The sequence below is a fragment of the Acomys minous genome, assembly GCF_964271855.1.
Source record: "Acomys minous genome assembly, chromosome: 7".
Taxonomy (NCBI): Eukaryota; Metazoa; Chordata; class Mammalia; order Rodentia; family Muridae; genus Acomys; species Acomys minous.
In genome coordinates this window covers 25,312,211-25,324,189 of record NC_140488.1, presented here as the reverse complement: position 1 = coordinate 25,324,189, position 11,979 = coordinate 25,312,211, and the positions used below count along the sequence as shown (strand labels likewise).

The 11,979-nt window shown below is 44.2% G+C and overlaps 1 protein-coding gene across 2 annotated transcripts in view; it reads left to right on the top strand.

Moving 5' to 3' along the window:
• The window catches only part of RAB33A (RAB33A, member RAS oncogene family), a 14,895-nt gene extending 3,523 nt beyond the window's left edge, over positions 1 to 11,372 (top strand). Inside the window, exon 2 of one of the 2 annotated variants that reach the window (XM_084790895.1) lies at positions 10,781 to 11,372. In XM_084790895.1, the coding sequence (XP_084647021.1) occupies positions 10,781 to 11,236 (456 nt within the window). In that variant the 3' untranslated portion in view covers positions 11,237 to 11,372. The remainder of the gene's footprint in view (positions 1 to 10,780) is intronic. The other variant, XM_084790896.1, reaches the window with a different exon arrangement.
• The last annotated feature ends 607 nt before the right edge of the window (positions 11,373 to 11,979 follow it).

The window sequence follows — 11,979 nt, the reverse complement described above, 5'->3', positions numbered from 1 at the left end:
AAATCTACCTTGTAGCAGGGTGTGTTGGCACAGGCCTTTAATCCAAGTGCTTGGGAGGCAGAGGCTGTGAGTTCAAGGCCAGCCTAGCCTATTAAGTGAGTCTAAGACAATGAAGGTGACATAGAGAAACCCTGTCTCAACCCCTTCCCCCAAATCTACATTGTAGGCTGGGCACAGAGGCACACACTTAATCCCAGCAGAGGCAAGTGGATCTCTGTGAGTTCCAGGCCAGACTGGAATAATGAGTTCCAGGATAGCCAAAGCTACAGAGAGACCCTGTCTCAAAAAACCAAAAATCAAAACAAAACTAAACTAAAGTGTGTGTGTGTGTGTGTGTGTGTGTGTGTGTGTGTGTGTGTGTGTGATGTGCATGTTGGAGGTCAGAGGACAACTTGTAGGACCAATTCTCTCTTTCCACACTCTGAGGATCAGGAATTAAAGTCAGGTCATTAAGCTGGGTGCCAAGTACTAAACCATCTTGTTAGGGTAAAGTTAGGATTTTGATCACACCCCCCCCATTTGACAGCTAAGGAGACTGCGTTTGAGACATGAAATAGCTTGCCCATGGGCACAGGGATCTTTTGTGGCTGTTAAGGTTTCAGTTGAGATACAGACTCCATGCTCCTTACCCTGGGCTCTACTTTAGAAACTAATACCCAGCTCTTTATACTGGGAGTGATACACCATCAAGCAGCCAGCCTTATTGTGTCTAGGCAAGGGACTCAAGGCTATGGCCCACGGAGCCTTCAAGTTGTCTTCTTGAGATTTGAGGGGTGTAGTTCAGTGGTAGAGTATGTGTTTAGCATATGTGAGGCCTTGGGTTTTATCCTCAGCATGTCTAAATAAATAAAAAAGAATTGAAACAAGAAATCTGTTTTACTTGTACTCATGACAGTCAACAGCATACTCAGAGTCTACTTTTTACACCTTGGCTGTCTCACTTTGGACATGAGAAGTACAGGTGTCCAGAAAGTTTACTTAGGTGGGGGAAACCCCTCTAATACAAAGTCCTCGTTTTAAAGGTAAGGGAATTGGAGCTCAGGGAGAAAAAATGACTTACTGAAGACCAAATAAGATCAAGCCAACAAGGAGAGCCTACTAATGTCTTTTCCTGTGCTCTTTCTGGGTTGCACTCTGCCAGGCTTTGAAGAGTACATAAGTACTAAGTCCGTTTAACCCAGAAGGTTTTCGGTTTGAGAGACACCACACAGGAAAGCTGACAGCTTCTCCTGATCAATCTAGGAAGGAGGGAGATATCTTCCAACTCCCAAAGGAAGGATGGAGCCTCTCTTAATAACCACAATGCATTATGCATGTGTCACCTACAAGTTTAGCTAAACCATATTGTGTTTGTCTCGGGCTTAAAAGCATCAGAAACAAATGAATAGGATGGAGACGGGTAGGCGTTGTTGAACCATTCTTGGTAAAATTTCAAGAAAGCAGCCCTTCTGGTCTAGTTTGGGTACTCCCACAGCCTGAGCACCGCCACAGTGGGTCAGCCACGTCTCTGGGCAGGAATGGTCCAGACTGCAGGGTTCTCCCTCTCTGCTGATCACTGGGGAAAGCACCTTCCTGTGTCACATTACTAAGTGCAAGGAGGCTGAGCTCAGGGTTCCTTCCAAGCGGCCTGCAGTCAGAATGACATCATGTCTTCTGTGAGGGCTTAATGGTTAATTATCCACCACTGTGTGTGTCCCTTGTTGCCTTCCCTTCTTTTCCTCTCCCTCTTCCTCCCATCCCCTCCCCTTTCTCTCTTTCACAGTGTATGTGTGTGTGTGTGTTTCTGCCCTGTCTTTGTCTCTGACCTTTTCATTGCCATATGTGTCAGATTTCTTTCTTTCTTTCTTTCTTTCTTTCTTTCTCATTTTTTAGTTTTTCAAGACAGGGTTTCTCTGTGTAGCCTTGGCTGTCCTGGACTCACTTTGTAGACCAGGCTGGCTTCGAACTCACGGTGACCTGCCTGCCTCTGCCTCCCTAGTGCTGGGATTAAAGGTGTGTGCCACCACCGCCCAGCCTATGTGTCAGCTTTCTTAGATACATTTGGGACAGTCCAGCTAATTGAGAAAAAAAAGATTTCTTTTAAACTTTCCCCATCATCGATTGGAGTATCCACCAAAGATTGCAAATGCTTCTCTTTTTTTCACTTATGCCTTCTGCCATTGGTCTCCAACAAAAGGACACCTGTACCCATTTATAGAATGATGCCAGATATGTCCCCCGAGGAAAAAAAGTACCCAGGTTAGCTAAGAGTGTGCAGGGTATGGAGGGCTTTGCTGAAGCTCATTCAGGCAGATACAGCCCTCAGAAAATAGTAAAGAGATGCAGTTCCTCCATGGCAGTTCTCCTCATTGTGCCCCTCATCTATCCCCAATTAGTCTCGGCCAGTGCCAAGCCCCTCATGGCAAGTTGATGCATCTTTCTCCCTGTCCCTCTCTACTAGCAGCCCTTGCCCTGTTCCAGCTCCTAGAGCCAAGCTTTCCAGGATGAGAGCCAGTAGACCCAAGGCACAGTACTAAAAGTTGCTGTGCTTTCCGAAACAATGATAACAACTGGTATTCGTTGAACACCTTACATTTTACAACAGCTTCTTCTCCCCGTATCATCTCATCGGATCATCCTAGCAACTCGAGAGAAGCTCAGGTTCCCACTATAGACATGAGGAAAGTGAACTTCACATAAAGAATGCATTCATTTACTCAGCTGCTAAGCAGAAACTGCACTCACTCAGTCAAGCGTCTATGTAGATTCAGTGGTCCTGTCAGGCCTGAGAGGAAGAAAGAATGTACACAGTTGGGCCTTCAATACTCATGGGGCCCAACTAATTGAGAATAAAATATTTAGAAATAAAAGCAGGGATTGGAGCCGGGTGTCTTGGCACACGCCTTTAATCCCAGCACTTGGGAGGCAGAGGCAAGTGGATCTCCGTGAGTTTGAAGCCAGCCTGGTCTACAAAGGTAGTCTAGGACAGCCAGGGTTACACAGAGAAACCCTGTCTCAAAAAACCAAAACCAAGCCGGGCGGTGGTGGCGCATGCCTTTAATCCCAGCCCTCGGGAGGCAGAGGCAGGTGGATCGCTGTGAGTTCGAGGCCAGCCTGGTCTACAAAGTGAGTTCCAGGACAGCCAGAGCTGTCTCGAAAAACCAAAAAACAAAAAACAACAAAAAAACCCAAAAAACAAACAAACAAACAAACAAACACGCATGGATTGGGGGTGTAGATCTGTTAGTAAAGTGCTTGCCTAGCAACTATGAGGCCCTGAGTTCAATACCAGTGCCCAAAATTCCTGATCCAGTGGGGCATGCCTGAGATCTGAGCACTCAGGAAATAGAAATAGGAGAGCCACTCGTGGTGGCATACTCCTGTAATCCCACACTGGGGAGGCAGAGGCAGACAGATCTCTGTGAGTTTGAGGCCAGCCTGGTCTACAAAGTGAGTCTAGGACAGACAGGGCTACACAGAGAAACCCTGTCTTGGAAAAAAAGATAATTCATGCTGAAATAGAAGCAGGAGACTCAGTTGAAGATTATTTTTGGCTACAGAAGGAGTTTGAAGCAGGCCAGCGTGGGCTATATATGAAATCTTGTCTATGAGACAAAATACACTATCTATCTACCTATCTATCTATCTATCTATCCATCCATCTATCTATCTAATCTATATTATATATTAATATATTATACATTATATATTATATGTGTGTGCATGCATCTACTCTAAACATATACAATTTTCTTATTCCATAAGCAATACATTATACCATGTATTTTTTTGTTTTTTGAGACAGGTTTTCTCTGTATCGCAAACCAGGCTGGCTTTGAATTCACAGAGATCCGCCTGCCTCTGCCTCCCAAGTGCTGGGATTAAAGGCGTGCGCCACCACAGTCCAGCCTATACCAAATATTTTTGATCTTTTGCATTGTATTAAATATTATAAGAGATAATTTAAAACAGTAGGAGCAGATTGTAGGGTAGTATGTAAACAGTACTCTGCTTGGTTTTGTTGTTGTTATTGTTGTTGTTTTCGAGACTGGGTTTCTCTGAATAGCTTTGCCTGTCCTGGACTCCCAGGCTGGCCTTGAAGTCATAGTGATCTGCCTGTGATCTGCCTCCTGAGTGCTGGGATTAAAGGCATGTGCCACCATGCTAAGCTTGTTTTTGTTTTTTGTTTTTTGGGATTTTCTGGTTTTTCAAGATGGGGTTTCTCTGTGTAGCCTTGACTGTCCTGGACTCACTTTGTAGACCTGGCTGGCCTCAAACTCACAGCGATCCACCTGCCTCTGTCTCCCTGAGTCCTGGGATTCCAGGCATGCACCACTATAGCCGGCTCAGTACACCGTTTTATAAAGGGCACTTGAGCTTCCATGATTTGGTCATCTCAGGGGTTCTGGGATCTGTATTAGGCAGTACCATGCATACCCAAGGAATGCCACTGAAGCATACCTGCACAATTGCTCTCACTGTCTTCGTTTTCCAGATGAGGATGCTGAAGAAAGGAAACACAACTAGCCTGAGATTTGGGCAGAGATTTGCATTCCAGTTGATTTGACTCCATTGTACCCTACTGGTTTTCCGAGAGTGATGAGGACCTTGGGCATGTAGCTAAGGGGCAGGCCTCTACCATGTCCCCTGGGAAGGAAGAAAAGAGGAGAGGAAGCATCTACTTTCACTCCCTAGCAAGGATGAAAGGGCTGTGAGGATATTGAGGACAGGAAAACTGAATTCTCTGACACAGAGACCCCATTCCGTGTGCCCATTGAGCCTAACTGATATACTTTCCTTTCAGAGGCATTGAAGCCATACAAGCTAATTCTTCCATTTTTTTTCTGCTGGGTGTAGCCTGCTTCCAGGCTCATGTCTCATCACAGGCAGGGACAGAAAAACTTTGGCTGTGGTTTACAGAGAGCGGGGATGGGAGCAGTAACTACCCCTGAATGGCCAATGCTTTGTGTGAAAGCTTCAAAGATTTCTTTGTAGCTTCAGGAAGGCAGAGGAGGGCAGCGGCAGAGGGGTTCTCCCTACAGCTCTGGCAGCTTGGGTGCTGTACACAATTAGGAAGCCAAGGAGAAGCCAAACAGCCAACCTACCTCAGCCTCAAACGCCTCACACATTCCCACCCGTGTTCCTTGCAGGTATTTTTAGAATCCTGAGCTCATGGTGTTAAAGCATCTGCCACATGCCCGAGGGCCGATAGGGATTCGGCTTCACACAGAGGCAAGAGTTAAGACTACTGGAGAGTGGGGGTGGGACATGGAGATCAGGAACCAAGTGGAAGCGATATTCTTGGACTAGGCCTGTTCGCTTCTGCCTGACCTCCATCCCTCTCCCCATCTGCCTCTCTTTCTTTCTGTTCAGAGCACCAGAGAGGCAGAAGGAATTTTAAAAAATCTTTTTTTTTTTTTTGGTCTCTCCTTACAGAAACAAATAAGTCTTTGAGGATTTTTGGTTTTGTGTGCAACCAATGGATGCTTTCTCTGAAATGGCTTTGGCAGATACCTGAACTGCACGACTGCTGGTAGTCCTGGCGCCTCAGGTCCATACTGTTTTTGATCACCACTACCTCAATGATGTGCAATCCAGCGCAGAAAAAGACTGCCTCCACTTTAGTCAGCAAGGGACTAGCAGCACTGATGGAACAGAGAGCACACGCATACATTCTAAGTGGTCTGACGTAGACCCAAAGTGCAATTGAAATTCCTAAGAGAATTGCAGAGAAGTAAGACCAGATTTGCCGATGGGGTGGGGCTGAAGAGCTAGACGGGGTAGTGGTTAAGAGCGCTGGCTGCTTTAGCAGAGGACCTAGGCTTTCATTCCCATCATCCACATGGTGGCTGATAAGCATCTGTAACTCCAGCTCCCGGAAACCCACCATTCTCAGTTTTTTTTGGCCTCTGCAGGCGCTGCATGCACATGGTGCACAGACAACACACTCGTACACAGAAAATATACATAAATCAATAAACACGGTGAATATTTTAGAAATCAAGATTTGAACAAGTTATGGCGGTGCACGCCTTTAATGGCAACACTCAGGAGGTAGAGGCAGGTGAATCTTGGAGTTCAAGGCCAGCCTGGTCTATAGGGTGAGTTTCAGGATAGTCAAAGCTTCACAGAGAAACTCTGGCTACAAAAAAAAAAAAAAAAGAAAAAAGAAAAGAAAAGAAAAAAAAGTCAAACCAGCCAAACAAACAAACACAAACAAAAACAAACAACAACAACAAAAAAAACAATGCCCTTTCTCTAGAAAATTTGAGGTGAAAGTGGAGGCACAAGCTGAGTCTTCAAGAACTGGTGAGATTGAGCTGGGTGCGGTGGCGCACACTTTTAATCCCAGCACTCGGGAAGAGGCAGAGGCTGGTGCATCTCTGAGTGAGTTCGAGGCCAGCCTGGTCTACAAACTGACTCCAGGATGGGTGGGGTTGAGGTCAGGAAGAGGAGACAGACAGATCTACCGTAGAAGAGGCCCAAAGTCACAGAGAAAGATGCAGCCACATAGCTTGAACATAGGTTGGAATGGGTCAAATTAACACTGACTGAAATATTTTCACTTGACACCACACGCAGTAAAGGGCTACATACTTTCCTGAAGAGGAAAACACAAGCAGGGATTTAGGTGACTAGTGTGACAGCAGCATTCAGGGGGCAATGGAATAGAGACATCCAGAAACCAAATGACTGCTGTAGTCCAGAAATAGGGAGACCAGGGTTCTTGAAAATCCAAATGGGAGCTGAGGGTGGTGACAAATGTCAGCAATCCAACACTTAGCCGGCTGAGACAGAAGGACTGAGGCCAGGCCAGGCTATCAGAGAGCTTCTGTCAAAGAGAAATCCAAATAGAAGGTGTAATTCCAAAAGCATCACTAAAAGATGCTAGGGGATGATGAAGGAGAGCCAGGACCATGAAACTGATGTTCAGAATGATGGTCTTTTAAAAATCTTCATTCAGCAATGAGATTCAGTTATATTCCAAAAATTATACTCACTGACTGCTAATTCCAAATAAACACTATATACTTCATTTGAAAAGTCACAGTAATCAAATCAGTAGCCACAACAAAATTTTGTTTTTATAACTGAGAATTTTATAGGGTCTTGAGATCATCATTCTGGGCATGAATATCTGTTGGTCCAGACCCTGAATATATAACAGAAAATAAAATTGGGCTTGAATATATGTTGACTCCCTGGGAATTATGCCTCTGCATATGCTACTGATACCAGATTTTTCTCTTCATAAGTTGGCCTTTATCCCAAAAGCCAAGATGCAGAAGAAAAATAGAGCGAGCGAGTTAAATTATCTTTTACATAACAAAGAAGTGAATTTAAAAATAAATTGAAAAACAAGCATGGTGCCTCAAGCATGTAATTCCAGCACTAGGGTGGCTGAGACAGGAGGATTATGCATTTGAAGTCAGCCTGGCCTACATAATGAGATCTCATATAAATAAACAGATAAATAAAGCTAAATGTTAAGAATGTTAGCACTAGTTTTGCTTTCGTCATGGGAGTAAGGCAGGCTCTATATAGCCCAGGCTGGCCTCCAATTTGCTATGTAGCTTAAACTGACTGGATTCATCTTTTCTAATCTTGTAATGCAAAGTTAGAAAAGAAGATGCATGTCTATAATCCAAGAGCTCAGGAGGGTGAGGCAGGAGAATCACTAGTTTGAGGCTATCTTGGGCTATGTAGCAAGCTTGAAGCCAGCTTGAGCTATATGTATATACATTAAGACCCTGTCTCAAAACAACAATGAGGACAAAGAAAACCTTACAAACTAACACATTGTAAACCAGAAAATTTGGGAAAGGAAAAAAAAAAAAACAAGGAGAATAAATATTTCTTGTATTCAAATAGCCATTATTGTTCTGAGACATGCAATTCTAGACTTTCCTACAAATATGTTTATGTTTAATATTTTTGAAAATTGCAACTATATCATATGAAGCATTATTTGGTTAGAAAGTGAGCACACCAGCCCTGAATTTTTTTTTTTTTATATGTTTTCTCTCTTTCTCATTTCTTCTCTTTTGTCTTTTTTTTTTTCTTTCTGTTTTCTGGGGATTTTTTTCTTTTTGTTTTCTGGGGTTTTTTTTTCTTTTTGTTTTCTGGGTTTTTTTTTTAATCTTTTTGTTTTCTCTATTTAGCTCTGGCTGTCTTGGACTCACTTTGTAGACCAGGCTGGCTTCGAACTCACAGAGATCCTACTACCTCTCTGCCTCTCAAGTGTTGGGATTAAAGGTGTGTGCCACCATGCCCTGCTCTCTTCTGTCTTTTAAGACAGGTTTGGTCATGTATCCCAGGCTGATCTTGAACTCTCAACAATCCTTTTGTCTTACTCTTGGGTGCTGGAATTGCAGGTGTGAATTGGTACAAATGTTACTTTGTGTGTGTGTGTATGTTTGTGTATGTGTGTCTGTGCTATTTCTCTCATATTGAACATTTTCCCCCTCAGGAAAAATAACACTGTGATCAAGATATTTTCACAGAGGGCTGGAGAGATGGCTCAGAGGTTAAGAGCACGGCTTGCTCTTCTAAAGGTCATGAGTTCAATTCCCAGCAACTACATGATGGCTCACAACCATCTATAATGAGATCTGGTGCTCTCTTCTGTTGTGCAGGTGTTACATGCAGGCAGAACACTTTATACATAATAAATAAATAAATCTTTTTTTAAAAAAGATATTTTCAGCCGGGTGTGGTGGCACCCGTCTTTAATCCCAGCACTCGGGAGGCAGAGGCAAATGGATCCCTGTGAGTGTGAGGCCAGCCTGGTATACAATGCGAGTCTAGGACAGCCAAGGCTACACAGAGAAACCCTGTCTCGAAAAACAAAAACAAAACAAAACAAAACAAAACCAAAAAGCTATTTTCACAGAATTTGAGAGCATCTTTGCAATGTGTTTTATATAGATTCCTGTAAGTACAATTATAGTTTTAAGCATTGTGAACATTGCATGCCTTTGATTCCAGCACCTGGGAGGCAGAGTCAGGTGGATCTCTGTGAGTTCAAAGCTAGCCTGGTGTACAAAGTGAGTCCAGGACAGTCAGGGCTGAACAGAGAAACTCTGTCTCAAAAAACCAAACAAACAAACAAAAAGGAGTTGTGAACATTTTAAGGTTATTGATAAACTTGTCACATTGCCCTCCAGAAAATTTGACTGATCTGTGCACTATTCTTTTTAGTTTTTAAGATTTATTGTTTTATGTGTGTGTGTGTGTGTATGAATGTTTTGTTTGCATGTATGTAAAGCACACTATGTGCACGTCTGGTGCTAGCCAAAGTCAGAAGAGGGCATCTAATCCCCTGGGACTGTAGTTACAGAAAGTTGTGAGTTACCTTATGGGTGCTGAGAATCAAACCTTGGGTCCTCTGCAACACTGAGCCAACTCTCCAACCCTCTTGTACTTTTTTTTTCTGTTCTGGAGCTCACGCTGTAGACCACGCTGGCCTTGAACTCACAGAGATCCACCTGCCTCTACCTCCCTAGAGCTGGGATTAAAGGTGTGTGCCACCATCACCTGGCTCCTCCTTGTGTACTTTTTCTTATTATTATTATTATTGGTTTTTCGAGACAGGGTCTCTCTGTGTAGCCTTGGCTGTCCTGGACTCACTTTGTAAACCAAGCTGACCTCAACCTAACAGAGATCTGCCTGACTCTGCTTCCCGGAGTGTGGGGATTAAAGGTGGGCACCACCATGCCCCGCTCTTGTGTACTGTTTTAAAATTACAATCCTTTAAACATTTTACCTCAGTATTTTCATCCAACAGCTAAAAAAATACTTAGTAAACTCTAAAACTCTGAGTTTCATTAGGTCCATTCTGCAAGTCTGTCAGGAGCAACTTGTTAGTTCAAGACTTGTAACTCATTTTTTTTCTTTTTCTTTTCTTTTCCTTTTTTTGGGGTGGTTTCGAGACAGGGTTTGTCTGTGTATCAGCCCTGGCTGTTCTGGACTCATTTTGTAGACCAGGCTGGCCTCAAACTCACAGAGATCTGAGATCCAACAGCCTCTGTCTCCCTGAGGGCTGGGATTACAGGTGTATGTCACCACACCCAGCACAAAAGCACAGTCTTAAAGCATTAGGAAATTTGGTTATAGCCAGGCATGGTGGCGCACACCTGTAATCCCAGCCCTCGGACAGACAGAAGCAGGTGGATCAATGTGAGTTCGAATACAGCCTGGTCTACAAAGCAAGTCCAGGACAGTCAAGCCTATACAGAGAAACCCTGTGTCAGGGAAAAAGAAAGAAAGAAAGAAAGAGAAAGAGAGAGAGAGAGAGAGAAAGAGAGACAGAGAAAAAGAAAGAGAGAGAGAGAGAGAGAGAGAGAGAGAGAGAGAGAGAGAGAAAGGGAGAGAGAAAGAAAAGAAAGAAAGAAAGAGGCTATGCTTTGGAGCTGGGCATGGTGGTGCACGCCTGTAATCCCAGCACTGGGTGAGCACAGGCAGAGACAGGTGGATCCCTGTGAGTTTGGGGCCAGCCTGGTCTACAGAGTGAGTCCAGAACAGCCAGGACTGATACACAGAGGAACCCTGCCTCGACAAAACAAACAAACAAAACAAAAGACTATGCTTTTGTTTTGTGAGACAGGGCTTCTCCATGTAACAGCTCTGGTTATCCTGCAATTTACTCTGTAGACCAGGCTGGCCTTGAACTCACAGAGATCCGCCTGTCTCTGCCTCCTAGGTTGCTGGTGAAAGCCACTGCTGCCTGCCTAAGACTATGCTTTTTTCCCCTCTGCTCTTGTTTCCCTTTCTGACTTTACATGTGGGCCTTTTGTTGCAGGTTCAGGTGTGGGACACAGCAGGACAAGAACGCTTCCGAAAAAGCATGGTCGAGCATTACTACCGCAATGTGCATGCGGTGGTCTTTGTCTATGACGTCACCAAGATGACCTCCTTCACCAACTTAAAAATGTGGATCCAAGAATGCAATGGGCATGCTGTGCCCCCCCTCGTCCCAAAGGTGCTTGTGGGTAACAAGTGTGACTTGAGGGAACAGATCCAGGTACCCTCCAACTTGGCCCTAAAATTTGCTGATGCCCACAACATGCTCTTGTTTGAGACATCAGCCAAGGACCCCAAAGAAAGCCAGAATGTGGAGTCAATTTTCATGTGCCTGGCCTGCCGATTGAAGGCCCAGAAGTCCCTGTTGTATCGTGATGTTGAGAGGCAGCAAGGCAAGGTGCAGAAACTGGAGTTCCCACAGGAAGCTAACAGTAAAGCTTCCTGTCCTTGTTGAAACCAAATGATGTAAATACATGAGAATTAGCACTGGAAGTTTTTTTTTTCCTCCTTTTTTCCCCCTGTGCCTGCATAATGCTGACACCTGCTTGTTTCCACATAAACTGAGATCAAAATAAAATTTGTATAGATTATTGCATGGCTTTATGTCTTGCTTTCTTCCAGGAAGACCTTTTGTTGGTTTGGAGTGCTGGGGCTAGAAGCCAGGGCCTTGCAGCTGATAATAAAGAGTTCTATCACTGAGCTACATCCCCAGCCATGAGAAGGTTTTTTTCTTTTCTTTTTTTTTAAGTCATAAGTCTTTTGTTTGTTTGTCTGTTTGCTGCTTGTGTGTGTGTGTGTGTGTGTGTGTGTGTGTGTGTGTGTGTGTGTGTTTGTGGTTTTTTTTCTCAAGACAGGGCTTCTCTGTCTAATAGCCCTGGCTGTCCTGGAATTCGCTCTGTAGACCTCGAACTCAGAGATCTGATGTTTGTTCCCTGCCAATCCAATAAATACATATTATACAAAGAATGCCATGCAATGTGTTTCAGGAAGACACATTCCCAGGTTCAAAGACCTCAGGACCCAGTTACACAATAATGCAATTACTTAGAAGCAAGAATTCAACAACCAGGGTTGGAGAGATGGCTCAGTGATTAAGAGCACTTGCTGTTTTTGCAGAGGCCCCAGGTTCAATTGCCAGCATCCCAGGTGCCCGTATCTCCAGATTTAGGGGACTCAACATGCTATACTGAGCTCCTC